General features: G+C 51.0%; 1 protein-coding gene across 1 annotated transcript in view; it reads left to right on the top strand.

Annotated features, from left to right (window-relative positions):
• The window catches only part of Adgrd1 (adhesion G protein-coupled receptor D1), a 125,216-nt gene extending 102,431 nt beyond the window's left edge, over positions 1–22,785 (top strand). The window contains exons 21-27 of the mRNA XM_036171637.1: positions 6,155–6,221; positions 8,072–8,138; positions 16,730–16,821; positions 18,546–18,672; positions 19,029–19,070; positions 19,585–19,677; positions 20,636–22,785. Coding sequence (XP_036027530.1) covers positions 6,155–6,221; positions 8,072–8,138; positions 16,730–16,821; positions 18,546–18,672; positions 19,029–19,070; positions 19,585–19,677; positions 20,636–20,731 — 584 coding nt within the window. The 3' untranslated portion in view covers positions 20,732–22,785. The remainder of the gene's footprint in view (positions 1–6,154; positions 6,222–8,071; positions 8,139–16,729; positions 16,822–18,545; positions 18,673–19,028; positions 19,071–19,584; positions 19,678–20,635) is intronic.
• The last annotated feature ends 242 nt before the right edge of the window (positions 22,786–23,027 follow it).

Here is a 23,027-nt window from a genome sequence, read left to right as displayed (position 1 = left end):
TGTGCAATGTCCTGGTCTTGGCTTGTTGGCTGTATGGACTCTTGCTCATCCCAAGGCGCCCTCACCAGCACAGGTGGATCCACTTCCTGCCAGTGCTGTGCTGTGCTGAGGATGGGCACCCGCCACTTTTGCCATTGTTGTGGAACGTGGGCCAGTCATCAGAGACCTGCAGCTTGTTTCTCCTTTTCTTCAAATGGGTTTAATTTTCTCAGCCCTCATTATGCAAACAGCAGATTAACCATGTTTACTGTGTGCGCTTGGAGTTGGCAAATGTCGTTTATTTGAGGCTGAAGTGGAGGCGTTGACACTTGACACTTTCCTGGGATTCCCTGGAGAGACTAGAACAGAGGATGTGGGTGGGTAGCTACCTCCTCCTGCTGCAGGCCATGCAGCTGGTACCCACTGTCCCCATGGTTTCCATTCTGCCTTACTGCTTCAGCTGGGTGCTTTTGGATATGTCTGATACAGGGCTGGATATCCACTGCTCTCCATCCCTTCAGTGAGGCTGGTTCAAATGTGACCTGCTCCCTCAGTCCACCTGATTGTCCAAGTTGGAGGGTGGCTCCTTCCAGTGACTTCTGACTTCAGTTAGGAAAGTTCTAGAAATAGACATGGATGGCTACCTCCTTACAGCTTACTAGTTTCTTTGTGGAAATTGGTCATTCTGGTAGAGAGAGGCAGATGATCAGGGCTGGTAGAGTGTGGTGTGTGTGTGTGTATATGTGTGTGTGTGTGTGTGTGTGTGTGTGTACAAGCACGCAATGGTATGTGGGTGGATCATGAATGAGTGTGTGAATAGGGGTGTGATGGGTGTGTGAGTGGATTGTGAGTGTGTGAGTAGGTATGTGATGAATAGGTGAGTGGGTGTGTGATGGGTGTGTGAGTGGATTGTGAGTGGGTGTGTGATACTGTGTGAGTGTGTGACAATCCACTCTATCTAACCTGGAGGAATATTTTACTTGATCTGCCAGTGTTGGAGAAAAATGAGTTACTGGCCAATATTAAAACACCGAGGGACATTACCTACAATGGCAAAGTCCCTTTGTAAAATGAGGAGGCAGGGCATCCTGCTTCCCAATGTGGCAGGGACTGGCATTTTCTGATGTCCACATATGTGGTCCTCACAGAACTCAGTCTGTAGCCCTGATACAAGCTCTCTACAAATAGAACTCCAGGCAGCTCGGCCCCCCTGACCCCCCCCCCTGCCCCCCCCCCCCCGCTGCCCCCATCCATCGTCCCAACATCCTGCCCTTAATTAATTTCATCAGGAGCCCGTGAGCTGTGTCTTTCATCCTGCCAGGGCTAGGTTGGCTACGAGCCTAAGTACAGGCAGTCTGCAGGCAGCAGGTTTTTTAGCCCCCACCCCCTAATGAAGAAGGAACTGGAGCTGACCCAGGAGACCCCGAGGCAGGCAGAGACCATGGGAAACACAGCCTCTTCCCCTCGGATCTCTCACGGCCAGTGCTTCAGCCTGCCCATAATCGAAGCCTTTAGAAATCCAATACTGTTTGGAAGCTGAGATGGGGAGGAGGAGGTGTGGAGTCAGCTACAGGTTTGTTGGCAGCCATGCCCTGAGCTGGGGACGGGGGTTTGTGGAAGCGAGGGGACCAGGTTGTGTTCCCGGGGAGATGAGCGACTCCGGTGCCTGCATTTTGATGCAGCCAACTGGAATTTGATTACCAACTCAGCACGGAGAGATGTCATGAGGTTTATTGTTTTCCATTGCACTTGATGTCTCGGGGACCCCCCCATCATGTGGGGTGAGACCCCATTGAAGTCCATTCCAGGCCTGCCTTCCTCAGCATTTTTATTTAGGAAGCCATTTCAGCCTCTGTGTGGTGGTGGGATATTAATCAGGGCCTTCTGGGCAGTGTTGCACTAATAGCCAGCTTCCTGCTTTTGCTTGGGCTTACGTGCTATTCTAGTTAGGGTTACTATTGCTGTAATGAAACACCATGACCAAAAAGCAACTTGGGGAGGGAAGTGTTCTTTCACTCAAGGCCCCATATAACGGTTCATCATCAGAAACAGTGATGACAGGTGTGCAAGCAGGGCAGGAACCTGGAGAGAGGAGCTGGTGCAGAGGCCATGGAGGGGTGCTGCTGTGGCTCCCCATGGCTTGCTCGGTCTGATTTCTTATAAAACCCAGGTCCACCAGCCCCGGGATGGCACCACCCACCATGGTCTGGGCGCCCCCCTCTTCAATCACTAATGAAGAAGATGCCTCACAGCTGGATCCCATGAAGGCATTTTCTCAACTGAGGCCCCTCCTCTCTGATGACTCCAGCTGGTGTCAAGCTGACATAAAACCAGCCAGTGCAAATGCCAGGCACTGGTGTTGGGTTTGTAAGACTTGTCCACCACAGAACAGTGCCCATGAGAGGGTAAGAACCCAGACTCCATAGTGCACAGGTCGTCACCCGGAGCCAGTCCTGGGAATTCAGTACTGAACCTTTAAAAAGCACACACCACTTCTGCCTGCCGCTCAGAACAAGGTCCCAAGAGCCTCATGGGGCAGACTGCACATTTGCCACACGTGGAACAACAGAAACGTGGAAAGGTGGCCTCAGTAATCCTGGGAGATGCCAACGTCTTCTGTTGGTTCTTGCCAGAACTCCCAGCCGTGGTTCTCAAATATGTCAACCTTACCAGGATCTTAGGAGGCCAGCTCTAGGGATGGCATTAGGCTGGGTCTTCTGAAAGGTCGCCATGTTCCTAAGAGGAGAGCATCTCCACCCGGAGAGACTATGTCTATGGTGACAGGTCCAGAAGGACTCCAGATGGCCCACAGAAGAATGATGCAAGTTAGCTGGGATTTGGGGGAAGACGGTTTCACATGAGACATTGGTGGGAGTTAGGTGAGGAATCTGAGTCATCCAGGATGCTGCTTACGGCAGGGATCATCTTCACACACCAAGGGCTTTACTGTTCATATGCATCTCATGTGGCCCTTGAAACAGCCCCATGTGAGCACTCTGCAGACTCCATTTCAAGATCACAGAGGCCCAGAGAAGTTCAGCCAGCTCCCTGAGGCTGCACAGCCCGTCTGGTGTGACCTCAGGAAGGGAGCCAGGTGTCATTTGATCCCACAACCCAGGCTTCTTTATTGTCTTTTGTCTGTGTCCACTCTCTTTGTTTGTTCATCTGTGAACTTTTCTTCTTAATTTCTGGTCAAAAAGACACACACACACACACACACACACACACACACACACACACACAATCAGATTCCCAAAGCAGAGCACAAGAAAGGAAGGATGAAAAAGAGAGAGAGAGAAAAGAAGAAAGAGAAGAAGAAGAAGAAGAGGAGGAAGAGGAAGGGGAAGAAGGGAAGGAAGGAAGGAAGAAAGGGAGAGAGCTAAAGACAGATATATATAGAGAGAAAGATGGATGGATGAAGCCCTCGGGCTTTCCACCTCCCAGCTCTGCAGTCTTCTGAGCAGTCTGTCCACCATCTTGCTTCTCATCAGTCAACCATGTGACAGTATAAAGTCACGACCTGGGACCAGCCCTCACTTCAACCATCCAAAGTATTAGAGGCCATCTTACCATCTTGGGTGGACTATGAGAGCTTGACGTAAGAGATGTGCCTTCCAGAGCAAGATGGGGACTTCTTGATGCTTGAGGCTGTGGCTGCATCCGGGAAGGAGCAGAGAGTCACCGCCAATATTCCCACCAATCACCACGGGGAAGCAGCCTTCCTTGCCCGGTGGCACTTGCAGAGGAGGCTGAGGTGGCCTCAGGTTCACGGCACCGGTTGTTTCCTGGTGCTGGCCATCCACCTTAAGAGACTTCCTGATGTCTCGTGCATTTATTTGGCATTAAACTGGTCCTTGCCTCAGAGGCAAAGATGTGGGGGAAACGTCTTAAAAAGATGAAGCTAGACCCCCAAACAGTGATTCTGGTAGAGAGAATGGAGGCATGAAGTTCTCTGTCTGCAGGGGGCACTAGAGAGCTGTGGGGTGGAGACACTGGACTGCTGCTCTCTCTCACTGGAGCTGGTTGAGGCTGAGAAATAGTTTCCTCTATTGCAGTGGTTCTCAACCTTCCTAATGCTGCCACCCTTTAATACAGTTCCTCATGCTGTGGTGACCCCAACCATAAAATTATTTTCACGGCTGCTTCATAACTAATGCCACTACTGTTATGAACCATAATGTAAATGTAAATATCTGATGTGCAGGATATCTGATATGGGGCCCCTGTGAAAGGGTCGTGTGACCCCCCAGGTTGAGAAGTACTTCTCTAGCACCTTCCTCTTGAACACTCTCCTTGGAGGGATCCTGTGGTGGAATATGGAGCCAGTTCTTTGGCTTTTTGCCCCCTCCCCAACACCCCCCTCCACACCAAAGGGTACCAGATCCCCAGCCTGTAGAGATGCTGAGTGGCAGGAAATGTTTGCAAAATTTGAGAGGGATCGGTCTGAAAGCTTAGGGGTGTGTGTGTGTGTGTGTGTGTGTGTGTGTGTGTGTGTGTGTGTGTGTATGTATGTAGCACAGCCATGTTTCCAGAGTGAAACCCCACGCCACAACTGAGCTAAAGAACGCTGAGCAACTTCCTCCTGGTGGAGACTCGCATCTGAATATATAGAATATATCAATCCTCTGAACTTTTAAAGTGCAGGGAGCGGTCAGCTCTCTCTGGGCTGGCTGGCTTGAAGAGCAGTTTGACCCGGAGTTCTTTCTTGGCAGGAAGACAGAATGCCGTGGGAATTGCTGGTCTGGATTTTTTTCTAGTGTGTTCTTCCACCACTCTCCAGAAGCCTGCCGAGGTTTTGTAAAACAAATCCAGCTCAAAGTGGCTTAGGCACAAAGGGAATTTAATGGTTCATATAAGTCTTTGGTGACAAATTCGGGTCTTGATCCGTGGGCTTCCCCAACATAAATTTGCCTTTCTTGATATCCTCACTGGCAGTGCCCTGAGCTTTCCTTAACTCCCCATGGTGCCAAGGTGGCTGCACAAGCCCCACCTGTCCCACCAATGTCCTTGCCCTCTCTGCAACCTCATGAGGAGAGAGTTCTTTCTTCCCTGTATCAAAGGCAGTCTTGCCTTTGAGTCCCTGCTGGAGTCTGATTGGTTCATCCAGGTCACATGTCTATCTTTCACTCAATTGCTGTGGTTACGGGAAGATTGATGGCCCACTGAGCCAGTCATGGGTCACATGCCTGAAAGCCAAGAAGGGGTCAGCCTCTGGGCCACATAGATGTGGAGTAGAATGCTGGCTAGAGAGTTGTGGGCTCAAACACTGGCAGTATGGGGACTGTATATTTGATAGTCTAGTCCAGCTGGCCCTAGACTGCTTCCCCTATAGCTATGGAGTGGTTTCTCAACTTATGCTCTCTTAGAGAATGTCTTAGTTAGGCGTCTATTGCTGTGAGTTGGCACAATGACCACAACATTTCATTGGGGGCTGGCTTACAGTTTCAGAAGTTTAGTCATTATGATCATGGCGGGACATGGCAGCATGCAGGCAGACACAGTGCTGGAGAAGGAGCTGAGAGCTCTACATCTTGATCCACAGGCAACAGGAGATTGCCCTGCTAGGCTTAGCTTGAGCATATTAAGACCTCAAAGCTGGCTTCCACAGTGACACATTTCCTCCGACAAGGCCCCACCTACTCCAACAAGACCACATCTCCTAATAGTGCCATTCCCTATAGGCCAAGCATTCAAACACATGAGTCTGTGGGGGCCATTCCTGTTCAAACCAGCACAGGGAGCCAACCTGTGGCATGTGGGGTGTTCAGCAGAGGCCTGGTCCTCTACCTACTGAATGTCCAGGACACACATCCCTGTTAACATACACGAAATGCCTTCAACTGCTCCTACATGCTTCTTGTGGGTCAACTTGGCCTAGCTAGGAATCACAGCCCAAACAGAGGACGCCGAATTTCTCTTCTTGTAACCATGGGCCACCCCACCCCAAAGCCTTATACAGACACCTAGGTTGCTAGGTACAACCCAAATAAGGTGCTGTGTAAGTGTGATCATGTGTGACCTCTGGCTTAGCCTGCAAGTTCCTTATGTCTAACAGTGCTGTGTGCCCAGTGCTCAGCCATAGTCCCCAGGGCATATGCCAGCCATGAGTGAACACACGCATCTGTGGACAGAAGGGGATGGGAACATGCCATGTGACATCTCCGTCTCTCCGCAGGGTGCCCTCTCCTCATCTGCGTCATCTCCATGTCATTCTCCATGGACAGTTATGGGACAAGTGACAGGTAAGTGACTCTGTATCCTCTGAACATGCCTTATGATTGGCAGGCCTCCTGTAGAGAAGAGCATTGGAAGGGGCCCATAGTCTCAGATGTCCACATTCACCTGGGTGCAGAGTGGGCATCGGCTGGCTCCCTCAGGCCTATGCAGAGAGAGTTGTAGCAGTCCTGTTATGTTCTTAGAACAAGCAATGAGAGCCAGGTGGTGGTGGCCACATACTCCTTTAATCCCACCACTCAGGAGGCAGAGGCAGGCAGATCTCTGTGAGTTCAAGGCCAGCCTGATCTACAAAGTGAGTTCTAGGACAGCCAGGACTACACAAACAAACAAAGAACTACAATGTGGGTATTACAATTTTCCAGGTTTCTTTTTCTTTTTGCATCTATTTATTCTGTGTGTGTGTGTGTGTGTGTGTGTGTGTGTGTGTGTGTGTGTGTGTAAATGTGCTTGTGTGCACATGCATATGTACATGTACACAGATGCCACGGCACCTATGTGGAGGTCAGAAGGCATCCTTCAGCAGTCAGTCCCCTCCTTCTACCACATGGGTCCGGGAGTTCTAACTCAGGTCATCTGGAGTCCCGGCAGGAAGTGCTTTTAGCCACTGATCCTTCTGATGGGAATTTTTTAATGCCCGTGCTTTTCCCAGATGCACGGCTCTGGTCACCCATGAAACTCAGGTTTGTGACCTTTGAGCCTTTCTTGGGCATTCAGCGAATGTACAGCATCTGGCTGAAAGAATATGAGAGTATGCAAATGAACACAGTCAGGGATGCACAGGCCGCTGGGTCTTGTAGCCCTTGCCTGGCTGGGAGGCCTGGGCTACCTTCTTTCCTGCGGTCCCTGTGGTTCCCAATCATGTCACGAGGAAGGAGTATTAGTGTCCAAGACTGAAAAGATGACATTCCTAGACTCCACCCCAGCACTGGGAGGTCATGGAGCCCTGTGGGGGAAGCTGGCCATCTCACTTGAGTTAGGGGCCGTGTCTCTGAGAACAGTAGATGGACTACCACATTCCTATACCCCAGCATGTTAGAGCAAGCGACTGCTGGGATGCACTGGAACCTTTTTCGTGCTAGGGCTCCATGGGGGTGTAGTGCCAGCAGGCCCGGGGCAGATGGGCAGGTGGCCAACCAGTTCCCTGAGCCCCACTGAAGGTCCCTTCCTTGTAGTTGGAGTTTTCCTGCCTGGCCCAGTCAGGACAATTCTCTCTTACCCGCCTGTCCCACAGTTGCTCAGACCCAACCAAGAAAACACACAGAAACTTATATTGCTTATAAACTGTATGGCCGTGGCAGGCTGCTTGTTATCTACTTTTTCTATCTTAAATTAACCCATTTCTATTTATCTATACTTTGCCACATGCCACATCTTGTCATGGCAGCAGCTGGCAGTGTCTTTTTCCACCCAGCCTTCCACCTCCCAGAATTCTCTTCTCTCTTGTCCCACCTATACTTCTTGCCTGGCCACTGGCCAATCAGAACTTTATTTACACAGAGCGATATCCACAGCACTTCCTGGCTAATATTTGACTCGCTCTGCAAAGACCCGGAGCCAGTCTCTGGTGAGGCTTTTTGTTTACTGTGGTAATGAAACAGAGATCTACTCTGTGTTTTGGCTGAACTCCGCAGAGGTGGCTGACCCAGGCATTGATTCTGAGACATCCTCTCCAAGAAAAAGATCCATGGGATCACCATGGAAATGACTGGGATGAAGAGCGGGTGTCATAGAGCCGATGAATTCTCTCACTGGGCTGCGACCCTGCCATTGTTGTGGCTAAGGACCACTGGGGTGGATGGAGGTGACTCTGTGGAGGGTGGACAAGGTTGCTGAAGTGACTCTTTTCTCTCCACAGCTGCTGGCTGTCACTGGGGAGTGGTGCCATTTGGGCCTTTGTGGGTCCTGCCCTGCTGGTCATTGTGGTAAGTCCCCCCAACTTCATGGGCAGAGCCAGGCAAGCCAGGGGCAGGGCCACGTGGACTGGGCCAGGTTCCCTGAAGATACACCCCAAGATGTACCATCATGTTGTCATTTATCATTTATATTTGCTGTTCCCCCTGGAGTGTGTGTGTGTGTGTGTGTGTGTGTGTGTGTGTGCGTGTGTGTGAGTGACTCTGAGCCTTGGCTTACCATAGCCTCATGAAGACCCTGAGTTTGGAGCAACCCCAACAAGTCCTCAGTGTACCTCCGCTGAGCTCAGACCCAGAGGCATGCACAGAATTCTCAGAGAGCCCCAGCACCCCAAGGCTGGGATGCTAGAGGGTCTTGTGGGAACCCCACATATAAGTGAAGATTCATGTCATGAAATGAAGACACGTGACAGTGTGGGGACAATCCAGGCCATTGAGACAGGTATCAGCCACATAGCTGTAAGCGGGGCACCTGCCCATGGCTAGGGAGTTCTTTATCTTCCCTGAGGCTATTCTCTGTGGCAGATGCCCCAGGGTTAGCGAGCAGAGCAGCCAGACCCATACAGCATTCTCGTAACCATGGCTACATCCTCCTGCTGACCTCAGTGCCTGTGTGCCAACGCTCATGTCTGTGGGGGTGTGGGGGTTCACCGAGAAAACTTGGTGTAGTCATAGGGGTCAGGACACCACCACCAGCCCACTCTGGGAAGGGCTTCCTGCCTAGACTGAGTCATAACTGTGGCCCTGGAGATCCTGCCCTCCACCCTGCTACCTTTGTAGGGTGTTATAGTCTTCATAGGTTCCAGGGGGGCCATTGCTGACCAGTGCCAAAGGATACCCTTTGTAGAGATACATTGGCCTTCAGTAGGCTAGTTTGATACCCCCCAAGATGGGATGTCCCAGCCCCACCCTGATAGCAGGGAGCAGGGGTGGAGGGAAATGGGACAACGACACTGTCCTCACATCTCAGGTGACGTCGGACTTCACATCTCACCAGATAAAGAATGGGGTGAACTCTGGGAAGTCTTGGACCACATCTGCAGGCCTCCCTCTCTCTCCATGTGCGCGCGCGCGCGCGTGCACACACACACACACACACACACACACACACACACACACTTCAAGAAGGCCATAACCCCATCCCTCTCCTCTCCTTTTCCTGACTATAAATCTGTGTGACCATCCCCATTTGGTAGCACTGGTTGAGGCAGGACTCTGGTAGTTAATTATAAAGGAAACTGAGGGAGTTGCTGAATGGCTGGGCTGATTCTTCTTCATAGAAATTCCTTTGATGCCCTCTCGTGCTAATGGGCACAATGGTGCCTTTCTTGGCTGAGGATCTACAGAGGGCAGAGAGTGAACTGTCATCACAGTGCCCTTTGGGGCGGGAAGGCCAGGCACTGTCACCATGCATGTGGCTCCTGCTAAACACATGACCATCATAGTTCCTGCTGTACTCTGTTCTTGCCGAACCTTTTCCCACTGGAAATTCTGCTCTGCAGGGTCCATAGGCCCCAGGATCCTGGAAGTAATTTCCTCTGTCCTTGGAGTCGGGGTTGGGGGTAGACCATGCTAGCTTTGAGGTTACTAGCTAGGCTGAGTCCTGGCTGAGGCTTGGTCCAGGATCCACGTTTACAGGTCAATCCTCTGAGGTAGCTCCCAGGGCTTGGGGGGCTATCCTGGGCAAACTTACATAGCCTCTTGGGAAAAGGAGCTTCAAAAGAGCTGGAAGCCGTGACCCAGCAGGGAGGCTCACAGGGTCTAGAGGGGGTCCCATTTGGTGTGGGAATCACCTTCAAGGAGGACCGAGAAGTCTAGACTAGGGATGAAGTGGAGCCCACTCCCCTCCAGGCATGTCTGCAAAGAGCTCTGGCCTCCATATGGTTCTCTTTCCATTAGCAGCTCTCAGTAGTGACCACAACATATCAGTGCTGTGGAGCTTCCCAAGCCAGAGGGAAGCGCTGTGCTGTGCCCAGGCCTACAGGAGAGCCAGCTGCCATTGTTGTTGTTGTTGTTGTTGTTGTTGTTGTTTTGGTGGGGTGCGGGGCAGGCGGGGACTCACAGAGGCTTGGGCAAGAGGTTGGTGCCAAGTTTCCCTACTGTCTAGGGTTTAGCAGGACCCTTCATCATGCCAGCCAAAACATGAATGCATTCTCGGTAGGGGTCCCCACTCCTCCACGGTCCCTCTTGGCTCAGGGGACACCGCTGGCAAGAAGGCAGCGGGACACCAGGATGAACAAAGGGAGGACTTGAGTTTAAGGTCCATCTTCTTTTCTTTCTTCAACACACAGACCCTCCAGATCTTCTGGCCCAGGAAGAACCTCTGGGTGGAGATGTTCTTTGCGTGCCTCTAGCCAGAGGCAGCCAGGGTCTGAGGCCACTGGGCCCAGATCCTTCTCACCCCAGCATCAGAAACCCAGCACCCTTGTCCCAGGCTCATGGAGCCCTGGGTGTCACTCCCAGGGGTTGGGCTACCTAAAGCACCCTGCTCCTTTCCCAGAGTGCCAGTCATTCTCAACCTCAGGGACGGAAGTCCTCAGCCACACCGTGTGATGTTTAAAACTTCCCCTGTCGACATCATCCACAGAGGCTTTGGAGAGAGCAGCCTGTAAACTCCCTCTGGCGGCTCTAGCTACTGTGGGGTCATCTGGTGCCTTCCTGTAGAGTGGGGCATGGTGGAAGCTGAGAAGGAGGTGCAGGCATCCTCTAAGGCAGTGGCTCTCAACCTGTGGGTCGCGACCCCTTTGGGAGAGACTGAAGGACCCTTTCACATGGGTCACTTGAGACTGTCAGAGAGCACAGATATTTACCTTAGGATTCATAACAGCAACAAAATTACAGGTATGAAGCAGCAACGAAAATAACTTTTGTGGTGAGGGGGTCACCACCACATGAGGAACTGTATTAAAGGGTCACACATTAGGAAGGTTGAGAACCACTGCTCTTAGGGCTCCATGGTAACGGCATGGCCACGCCTACTCTGGGCCAGAGCCACGCCCGCTGATTTACAATGTGTCTGTAGCCGGTCAGATTGCAGTGCAGAGACATTCTGCAGCAGATGCTGCAGCCTTCAGAGCCAAAGGTATTCACTACCCAGCCCGTGGCAGAAAAAGGTGGCCAGTCCCCGGTGTGAGGCATGCTGTGGCTGGTCCTGCTGACTGCCAGGCCTCAGGCTGGGTGCCGGAGTAGGGGTGGGATGGCATTTTGTGCCCTCCTGAGCTCTGCCCTCATTCACCCAGTAGTTCTCCGCCTTACTTCCAAATGGAGGAAGCAAGTTTTGGATGTCAAGCGTGGCCTGACCCCATTTGTGTAAAAGCTCTCTGTGGGCACTTATTCTCAAGCAAGTGGGAAATGGATGGGAAAATGTGGGGCGGATACTCCTGAATGGTGGCTCCCTGGGGAACAGTGTGGGATTACTGCCCCATGCCTACACTTTACATGCATCTAAAAACACTCCACAAGACTAGCACAGTTTTAAAGATTTATTTTTATTATTTTTAATGTTGTATATGTGTGTATCTTTGTGTGGATTTATACACATAAGTGTGAGTGTGGGTCCCCAAGGAGGCTGGATCCCTGGAGCTGGAGTTACAGTCAGTTATGAGATACTCAATGTAGATTCTGGGAACCAACCTCAGGTCCTTTGCAAGAGCAAGACATTCTCTTAACTGTAGAAACCTCTCTGAAGCCCAGTTTTTCAAGAAAGTGTTTCTGTGTATCCCTGGCTGTCCTGAGACTCACTCTGTAGACCAGGCTGGCCTTGAACTCAGAGATCTGCCTGCCTCTGCCTCCTGCTGGGATTAAAAGGGTACATCACTACTGCCAGGCTGGCTTGGAAACTTTTCAAGTAAAGCCATTTTAGAAAGTAGGATTGTGTATCAGAACGTGTAGCTTTACTTGTACCAGTGTGGGCTAGGCTGTGAGTGCAGGAGGTTGTGGGCAGTAGCTAGTCACCTAGACCTTGAGCTAAAGAGAAAAGCAGAACTGAGCCCCTCAGCATCAGGACCCACCATCCAACTTGATGATGCTAAATGTAGAGCTGTCCAATGGACCAACAGTTCCCCAGGGTTTCATCTGCTCAAGATCTTGTGAGAAAGTGCCATAGACCAGGGGCTTGAATGAAGGGAATTATTCTCTTATTGCCACTGACGCCAGATATCCGAAATCAAAGGCTCAGCGGGTCAGTTCCTCTGGTTTCCTCTCTCCTTGGCCATTTGCCTGTGGGAGGCCATAGTTCTGTTTGATTACAACCCATACAAATGACCTCAGTTTAATACATCACCTCTCTGAATGCCCCACTTCAAAATGCAGTGATATTTTGTGGTTATGTGGTAGAAGCTTGGTCACAAGGGAATGCAGATCAGTCCAAACAGCATGCATACTGCCACCCCGACCCCCACTGAGAAGAGAGACTTCAGGAAGAGAATGGGTACTGTAGCCTGTGTCCCACAGTGGCTCACTTGGTCTGTGCCTGTCCCAAAAAGGACAGGAGAACAATGCCTCTAGGTATGAGAAAGAAAAAAGATTCTAGTACTCAAAATCCTTGTCTTCCTCGAGAAGCCAAGTATAGACACATGAATGAATAGGCAGCTGCAGCTACAGAACTATAGGCCCATAGATACACAGAGCCACAAGGCTATAGGCCTATAGATCCACAGAGCCATAAGGCTATAGGCTCATAGATTCACAGATACACAGAGTTACAGGCTCATAGAGCCACAGAGCCACAAGGTTATAGGCTCATAGATCCACAAAGCCACAAGGCTATAGGCTCATAGGTCCACAGAACCACAAAGCTATAGGCCTTTAGATCCACAGAGCCACAAAGCTATAGGCTCATAGATCCTCAGATCCACAGAGCTATAGCCCCATACATATATAAATGCACAAAGATACAGGTGTAAGTCCACAGATACTGACAGACACAGAGCTACAGGCCCATAGATTCATAGCTACAGACAGAATTACAGGCACATAGATTCACAGATATATAGAGCTATGCGCACATAGATCCATGGCTACACAGACTTACAGACATAGACACGTTATAGACTGAGCTATAGCCACATAGATTCACAGATATATAGAGCTATGGGCACATAGATCCATGGCTACACAGACTTACATAGACACATTATAGACTGAGCTATAGCCACATAGATTCACAGATATATAGAGCTATAGGTATGTCCAGAGCCACATGCAAGGCTGTACACAGAGTTTCCAGGCAGACATTCTGGGACATGACGTACCACTGGGACACTATATATATATACACATCTATAGTTTGTGTGTGTGTACAGATGTGGATAGCTTCTCCCTGTAAAACACTGCTGCATGTCCTTTTTTTTTTTTTTTTACAAGCTCCTAGATGACCCTGAGTTGACAGAGCTCCAGAGCCAGACCCAACCCCAGAGGCCTCACCTACCATCCCTCCTTCGTCCCCCAGAGACCACCATGATCTTTTGCTGGGCCATCTTGGCCTGTACTCAGCTTTCTGTTTGACTGCCTAGTATGCAGTTCTACTCTTCCAAAATGCAGCTCGGAATTATTTCTTTTATGTTTGTCCCCAACCTGACAGGTCACACAAATTGCTGCAAACCACTGATGCTCATGTCACACAGCGTCTCAACAAAATCAGGCCTCCCCAGTCTTATTAGTGTGGGCCAGAGTGAGCAGCATGGAGCCGAGAGGTCAGACCCACGCTGCTTTGTATTCCTGTGAAATTCTAGATTATGTTGTTCGTAAGCCGCTGGCTTGAATCACTACATGGATGCAGGATCACCCTCTCCCGGGGCCGCTGCCGACAGGATGGTCCAGGCATAGCAACAGATGCAAAACCACAGACCTGTAGATAAGTCACTACAGATATGGTCGACCAGGTCCAAGGCTTCCAGATGAAACCAGACACACCTAGGGGCAGAAATAAAACCCAGAAAAACATATAAAAAGAGAAACTGCAATGAGTGGGCACAGAGCAATATGAGCATCTTTGCCACGTGTAATTCAGTCAAAAATTCCTGAAGTTCCCATCCATCACATTTTCATGTTTGCGAAACACTCTATCATGAGTCAATTGCACTGTTGGTCGCATGGTTTAGGAAGCCTGGGGACATGGGGGCTACATCTCTGGTCTTTGACTTGAGCAATCTGAGATGGAGTCACTTTTTATAGCATCTGGAGAAGGTGCCGGGACCGTGAGCTCATGTGGCCTGCTCATCATGACGTAGCCTCTCAGCTCACATGAGGAGCTGGGTAGTGTGGCACAAGGTATCAGAATCTCTCCCACAGGCAGCATCCTACTGGCTCTTCCCCAAGCCCATCACATTCCTAAGTCGCTAGAATCTAGCCCGGTTAAATATCTTTGTGACCCCCAAGGATGCTGTTAACATAGTCACCGATTATGAGTTTCAAGTGATTTTTCTTTTAATTTATAAATGCTCCAGATTAAAAAGCAGTTAGGCGATTTGATTTTTAAATTTGTAACAGACATGGTTAAGAGACAATCTTAGGAATATATGGAAAAAAATCTGAATATATGAACAATCTCTGCTCACGTCTACTCTTCCATCCCCCACTATCAACTCTCCCCAAGGGTGCAGGCTTGGTACTAGCTTCTCCATCACTATGGGTTTTCTGGATACTTCCATCTGTATCTTTACCCCAGTATGTCTCCTCCAGGGGTCCAGGGCCTTGGGGCTTTAGGCTGTGTCATAGGTATGACCTATAGGGCCCCGCGGTCCACATCTGTCGTCCACTGGTGCATAACCAATTTGCTTCCAATCATCAGCCTTCGCAGGTTGTGTGAGATAGCTAAGCTACGTTCCCATAGTGAAAGGGGCAGGCTGGCAGCATGCCAGCGGGAGATGGAATAACTCTACCCTCCAAATCAGGGGGACAACAAGAAGAATTGCATTGTTAGAGAAACCCAGCACTCTGGAAATGAACCAAAGGCATACAAACAAAAAAAAGCATTTATTATTATTTTTTTCCCCAAGAAAATCCACTGAATCATAGGAGGCCTGGCAGGGTCTGTGATTTTGTGAGCTGGGGCTGTTCCCTCTCTGCTCTTCCTTGGTGACCCAGTGGGTACGCTGTAGGATTTGGGGCACACAGCCCGGGGCATCGTGACGGAAGATAACAGGATGCTCTCAGGTGTCAATGGCCCTGGTGGTGACACCCCTGTCCCTTGAATCAGTCACCACGCATAGCTTTGCTCTGACTTCTGTCACTGTCCAAGTTGGAGTATAACTAAGTCTAAAAGTCAGCAGGCCCCGTCACACCCACTGTCTCTTCTTATTCCTGTCAAATGTGCGTTTTCTGGCCCCTGTCATCAGCTATAGGAAGGCTGGAGGGCGGCTGAATTACAGGACACTGCGTGACACTGGGCTAGCTGGTTATGCATTAACCTCTCTCATCTTCCCCGACCTTGGGAGACTCTGTTGTTACCCAGGGCAACAAAGCACCAAGGGAAAGTGACGGTGAAGCTTTTGTTCAAGTCGGAGGGTAACGTAAGCAAGAGTCTAGACAGGATAGGCAAGGTACCCATAGTGCCTCATTTTCCCCGGCGTAGCACAGACCCAGAATTGTCTCTGCTGAAAACCTTGAACAAAAGGCTCTGGATGACTGATGGGAGCCGGGAGGAGGCAGAGGCAGAGGGCGGGAATGGAAATATACCAGCTGGAACGAGAGCGGAGAAAGCATCTCAAGTCCCCTCAAATCAGGCGTTCTTTGCAGAGGGGCCTCAGAATGGCCTGGGACACAGCCACCTAGGCTAACTGATGCATGCATGTGGCCGCAGGCTGTGTTGTCAGAGGTCTTGACCGCAGGCCTCTCCAGTATTGCCAGGTCTGGCAGTGCACAAGGCTGGTCAGATCAGCAGCCTCCCTGAGACGCCCTGATAGTGATGCCTCTGTCAGTTCTAAGGTCGTGAGTCTGGAGCTGGCTTCCTGATGATCTCAAAGATTTTAACACTTAAGGGAATGGGCTCTGGCCACAGCATCGCTCTTCACAACCCGCTGGAGGCCTCTCAAGCAGGAAGAGACTGGGGGTCATTCCCCCTGCTGGTCCTACCTTGCCCCTTAACATTTAGGATTCAGGAGAGCTGCTAGCAGAGGAGCTGGGCTAGAGTGTTGGGGGTCACCCAGCATGTCCCTATGTCCAATCCACCCTGGAGCAGGAACAGTGCTGGGCACAGATAACATGCCTCCACTGCTATGGCTGTCAAACGCCATACACGGACTGAGCAAATGAGGCATCTCCTCTTTCCCTGGTTAGTTGGCACCAGCCAATCTTTGGCTCAGTGGGAAGCAGAGATTCCCAGGACCCACGGAGGTGTCCAGGGTCAGGCAGAGTGAGCAAACATTAGATGAGCTTTTACTGGTTCGTCTGATCCCCAAAGGTCACACTCATTCTTTCCACCGTGATGGCTTGTGGGGCAGGCTTATGGAGCATCTGTCCTGCTCAAAGTCCAGGGATCTGCCTTGAATTTGTCCCGGCCGCATGCCCTGCTGCCTGAGGAGGAGTGGCTGCTTGGGCCATGGTCCTGTGTCCTATGGGTGGACCTGACCGCTGGCTGCCTCCCTCGCTCTCCTCCCTCACAGGTCAACATCGTTATCCTGGTAGCTGTGACGAGGGTCATTTCCCACATCAGCACTGACAGCTACAAGATACACGGGGACCCCAGCGCCTTCAAGTAAGTTAACCCCAACTGTCCACATCCCACTGCACTGCCCATGGTGGCTATGAGAGGCTTCCAGGAGGGACAATGTTGCTTCCCAGGACCAGCACCTGAGTCTCCTCCAGCTGGCTCTGCATCTTCAAGCCCTACACGGTCAGCCGTACTTGGTTTGGGTCCTTATTCCAATATTACTCCTAGTGATGCAAGATGAGGTCCTACCACAGCCTTGGGGACCACATGAAGATGCCTTCCCGGGACTTCTCTAGCCAGAATCTGAGGCGGCTGGAGGGAGGGGAAACAGAGACTCTAGAGATGAAAATCTGACTTCTAGGTCCTGCAGCAATGGGCCCCTCTGCCCTTCACTTCCTTCACAGTAGAAAGGAAATACAAAGCCCTCTCCTTGGGGTGCAGCATGGGGGGAACATTCTAGAAAGCAGTGTTCCATGCACACTGGGCTACCACTGAAGGAGAAGGGGATCTTTGGAAGTACCCCCTGTCCCCCACCCTGGGACTGACATGCCAATTGAGGTTGCCTGGGTTCTTGGTATTTATCTACTGGGGCCTGTCAGAAAAACCTATAGCAACTGGATGTAGCAGAGGGAGATATAATGACCAGGAAGGCCTGAGCCTATAATATACCTCATGCACAGAGATACAGTCACCTGGGCTCAGTTTCCATTTTGTGCCTTTCCTCTGAATGGGCTTCATGCCCAAATCCACACTCCCCTCCTAGAGGAAGAACAGCGGTGGCCAGTGGCCTCTTTGGGAGAGTGTCCTCCTTCTAATACAAGGGGGTTGGTGGGACTATGGTGACAGTGGCCAGGCCTTGTGCCTGATATGCTGGGATTCACTCATGGGACTCATGGACCCAAGATTCATAGTCCTCCTTGACCATAGAGAACTGCCAGCACCCTGCACCCTAAGGATCATGGCTGAGGGCCCCCTCACAGGCGATTTGGGAGCTCCCGTAGAAACAGCTGGGATGCCAGGCCACTGGCATCCTGTAAGCGACTTTTAAAACAGTGGGTCGGGCAAAAAAACTATGAACAGGCAACAGCCAATCGATGAGACAATTATTCTAAACCCCATAAATTAACTTGACAAGTGGAGGCAGCTCTCTTGGGCTTTTTCTGCCCCTAGAACCATCTGGGCTGTGCTTGGATGAGGAAATAAGTTCATGAGGGTCAGGAGCATTTCCTCTCCTCTTCCATCTCACGGGTGGGGGAGCCTGGGTCTGTCCCCTGCCCACTGGGACCTGACCAGGAGGGAGGTTGTTCTTCTACACTCTATCCTCAACCCTAAGGCCCTCAGTGGTCAGGATGGCCATGCTGTCTCCAGTTCTCATACTCAGCCCAGGCTTTTGCTCCTATCTTAGCCTGGCACCTGCAATACCAAGGCTGCCACTGTGCCCAGAACGTTTGCACTTCTACCACCTGCTTCTACCCACCATCTCTCCCAGAGCCCAGCCAGGAGGTGCTTTCACCCCCACCCCTCTCTGCAGAAGCACCACCAAATGCTGGCCCTATCTGTGGAGCTTCAGAGATCAGGGTACCCTGGGAAGGCAGGTTGGTGCCTGCAGCTCTACAGTGGAAAGCACTGCCCACTGTGCCCTCCAGTGTCCACAGACAGCCCGGGTCTCGATCCCCGCTGAGCCATTTCTTCTCACGGCAGACCTGGCACCCTAAGGTGGTCCTGGCCTGGTCTGCCTGCTAACATGAATGTCACCGTCTCTGTTCCAGGTTGACAGCCAAGGCTGTTGCCGTGTTGTTACCCATCCTGGGAACCTCATGGGTGTTTGGAGTGCTTGCCGTCAGTGACCGGGCCCTGGTCTTCCAATACATGTTTGCTGTACTCAACTCCTTACAGGTAAGGAGAGCCTGAGGGCCAACAGGCTGGCAACACAAACGGCCCCCATCATCCCTGTCAGGTATGAACACCAAGGCCCGTTTAAGGCAGAGTCTGGTGTCTTCTGCTTGGAAGTCGGGATGGTGATCAGAGTCTTTACCCCCCCCCCCCCCCCCGAATTGAGCCATCTGGAAGTCCCCCTTCCCTGAGGCTCCAGTTCATAGCAAGCCTGGCCCCACAACACACACACACACACACACACACACACACACACACACACACAGAGCTATGCCCATGCCTCCCTCAGGCTCGAGTGATGGAGGGACCTTGTGTCAGTGTGTGGCTCTGATGTTGTTCTCTCTTCCCTTCCTTCCCAGGGCCTCTTCATCTTCCTCTTTCACTGTCTCCTAAACTCAGAGGTATGTCCATCCCACCCCCTTGACAGCTTCAAGTAGCTTTTCACTTCCATAAGGGCACAGAGAGAAGGGCAGTGTTGTCTAGGGTAATACAATCCCGGTCAGGTTCTGCTTAGGAACCACTGATTCTGATGTCAATACTGATACCAACTCCGATACCACACCCTTACATTGGGTGCTTGGGGCTCACACTGCAGCAAGTCTTTATTTATTTATTTATTTATTTATTTATTTATTTATTTATTTATCTATCTATTTATTTATTTATTGGTTTTTCGAGACAGGGTTTCTCTGTGTAGCTTTGAAGCCTGTCCTGGAACTCACTCTGTAGCCCAGGCTGGCCTTGAACTCACAGAAATCTGCCTGCCTCTGCCTCCCGAGTGCTGGGATTAAAGGCGTGCACCACCGCCACCACCCGCCCGCAGCAAGTCTTTAGAGGCTGTTAGCAATGACCCCTGAGAATTTGCTAGGTCAACTTCTGGAGCTCCTTCTCAGGCTCTTTCTTCTGCCTTTGAAGGTGAGAGCTGCCTTCAAGCACAAGACCAAGGTCTGGTCCCTCACAAGCAGCTCTGCCCGTACCACAAACACAAAGCCCTTCAGTTCCGACATCGTGAGTACAATGTGACGTCGTCCTGAGCCCCTGCCCTGGCTTCACTAGACCTGTTCCAAATGCCTTCCTCCTTCCCCTCACCATCCTCAGGGCTCTCGTTAGTGTGGCTGTTACGTGGGCCAGCAATCCTGGACATCAACCTGGCTGCAAGCCTGCTTCGCAGGTGGACATAGCCTCTGCTTCAGGGAGGCTGCATGCTGTTGCAAGCCGTTGTTTAACATACAGAGCTCCGCACACAGCTCCCTCCTCTCCAGGCCCCTGGAAGGGTCTAGCCTGCAACACAGTCCACTTATCTGTCATCTCCTTAACCCTTTGTTCTAGGGCGGTGCATCTCAACCTTCCTAATGCTGTGGCCCTTTAATGCAACTCCTCATGTTGTGGTGACCCCCCCCCCCCCAACATACACATACACACCATAAAACTATTTTTTGTGGCTTCTTTGTAACTGTAATTTTGCTACTGTGACGAATTATAATGCAAATATCGGATATGCAGGATATCTGATAGGCAACTCTCAAAGGGGTCGGGACCCACCCAGGTTGAGAACTACTGCTCTAGCGTTTCCTTCCTGGATGCCACTAGGTAAAAGTGTTGCTGACTCATGGTCAGTCTCCCACCTCAGCCATTTTTCTAGTGACCGTTGTCTGACCCCTTCCTGGAAATAAACTCATGAAGGCAAAGATGAAGCTTAGCTTTGTCTAACAGCGCCCCTCCCCCTTTTCCAAGTTCCTGGTGCATTGCACGTTCCACAAAGAGAGCTCACCTGACTGACGGGTGATGAGCCAAGAACCTGACCTTCATGGGGTTAGAACCTGCCTAGGGTGCTCTGGTCTGGACTCTTTGGGTCTCAGAAGATCCAGATCCTCACATGGCCCCAAACCCATAGCTTGTATTCCTATGGACTGAAATTCTGCCTCTTGAGATTGTCTTCATACCTACCTCCTTTGGTGTTTTACAGGTGAATGGGACCCGGCCAGGCATGGCATCCACCAAGTTAAGTCCTTGGGACAAGAGCAGCCTTTCTGCCCACCGTGTGGACCTGTCCACTGTGTGATCAGGGTGGCTGCTGCTCCAAACAAGTGCCTTCCCTGAAGCAGAGAAAAAAAAATGCGCACCCTGCCTCCATCATGGGTCCCACTCCTTGCTGCCTTGGACTGGGATCATGGCCCTGACCTATAACTGTGCAGACTGTCCTGTCTATCACTGCAACTTGACTCAGGGTGGTGTGGGCAGCGATGATGTGGCCCTTCTTCCCTGATGGGGTAGGCACACGTCTGTCCTCTGTGCACACCAGAGTGCGATGTAGCCCATGATGACACTAAGTGTGAACCTCCCTTGTTATCATGTGCACAGAGCACAGTACCAGCAAGGCTGGGATAAATGAGACGGGAGGATGCAGCCACAAGAGGTCATAACCTCAGCCTTGCTGGAGACTTGAAGTCCTGAAGGGTACTTATGGTTCTTCGTGTCTCCAGAGGGTCAGCAGACGTAGCTGAGTTAGTGGGGGGGAGGGGGAGATGAGGCTAGCACTAATTGGAATGTACATCTTCATGTAAGGGGATGCTAATTGGGCCACCTCCCACCCTAGCTGTACACCACTTCTGGGGTCTTTGCTTTTGCCTGTCCGGAGTCACCCACTATCCTGTGGATGGAGCCTTGTGAAGACAGTCTAATGGAGCCACTGCCTAGGAACTGACTAAGCCTATTCCTTGCAAACTGTGCCTCACTGGACCTAAAGTAGCCTTAGGTTTCAAACATGAGCCTCTCTCTGTCCATGGCCTCCTCCAGGACTGAGATCCTCTGCTGGGTACCGCCTGCATCTGCATCTCCTGGTTTTCTGGGGTGCACAGCTACCCCATGGTCTGCTTTCTCATTACTTAGATATGCCATCTCTGTGTAAGAGCCAAACAAGGCTCCAGATCGCTTAGATATTGATGTCCCTCATGTCATACACCAGGCCAACCACCACACTGCAGAGATTGATTTCTTCCCATTAGTGACCACAAGTCCCCACTGCTGGGCAGGGTGGCCACTGGAGGCTCTTGGGGTTGGCGTGAGTGGACAGAATCAGACCCAGCCCTGGGAAGCATAGTCATTCAGTCATTGTGATTGACAATGCTTGTCTACAAGATCCTCATGTGGGTGGGGATCACGGAGAATTATGGAACAGGCTGTGAAGGGTCAACTAGTGTGACAGGAACCTGAGTGTCTATGACATGCACAGCTTGGATGGCCAGTCTGACCCTGATACTGGAAAAAACGCTCACTTCCCATGGCATCCCTGAGGCCCTAACCCCACACTTTCTTGGCTTTAAAGCATGTTTCCACTCAGTTCTATGGATCTTTTGGGCTTCAATTATTTTTCTTCTTCTCCATTTGTAATGAAATGGTGTAAGGGCCTGGCATAGCCAGGCAAGCACTCCACACTGAGCCACACCCCAGCCGCTAAGTGACAGCCCTCCATGCAGGCATCTCTTCCAGAAGCCATAAGGCTATAGGACCAGACTTTGTTCTGTCTGAGCCAGGACTTAAATCTATGAGCCAACTGGGCCCCTGTGACCTACCCTCCTGCAGCCCCTTTGGCCAGTGCAGACTGAGGTCATGCTGAGACTCTGTGTTTGGTGACAGGTCCTGTCTACAGAATGTGTGTGGTCCCTTCTCAGCATCTCACTACTCCCCCAAACCAGACACCAGTGACCCGGGGGCTGACCCGCCCTGCTGAGCTCCCAGTAGTGAGAACACTGTATCCTTCCTATGCATACTGGGCTCCCACTGAGGCAAGGCAGGCCAGGACTGTCTTTATTCCCAATGGGATTCTCAGTTCCTGGCTTTTTGTAATACTCGCTCTTATGTAGCTGATATATCAAGAGAAGCCGAGAGCAAACCCTGTCTCGGCTTCCCGTTTCCAGTGAGTGAAAGTGTGTGGTTTTATTTATAGGCTACCTATTTTGGCTTCCACAATCATTTATTATCTGTGTGTAATTTGGCCCTGTATAAATTAGAAAGAATGGCGTGTGTGAGTAGTTTACAGCAGAGGGGAGATGATGAGTTGCTGCTATAGTGAAGACATGTTGTGGTTTTGATAAAATAAACTCTCAATGTCCTTAACTACAGTGTTGGGCTTCACAGTCTGTGGTTAGCGGCACCCGAACAGGATGCTGTCACAAAAGCTGCGGCGCCTACTGTATACCCAGTATATTCCATCCCAGGAGTCTGTATCCCAGGGGTGGGTGTGAGCATCCCAGGGCAAACAGCTGGCTTGGGAAGGAAGGAGACAACAGAAGGAACCGTCTGGCTTGGGTCCTCCCAGGCTGTTTGCTTCAATAGACAATTCTTCCAAATGGAGTTCC

This window comes from Onychomys torridus, chromosome 22 (assembly GCF_903995425.1).
Source record: "Onychomys torridus chromosome 22, mOncTor1.1, whole genome shotgun sequence".
NCBI classification, from domain to species: domain Eukaryota; kingdom Metazoa; phylum Chordata; class Mammalia; order Rodentia; family Cricetidae; genus Onychomys; species Onychomys torridus.
The sequence above is the reverse complement of the archived record's forward strand: the minus strand, read 5'-3'. Positions and strand labels throughout refer to the sequence as shown.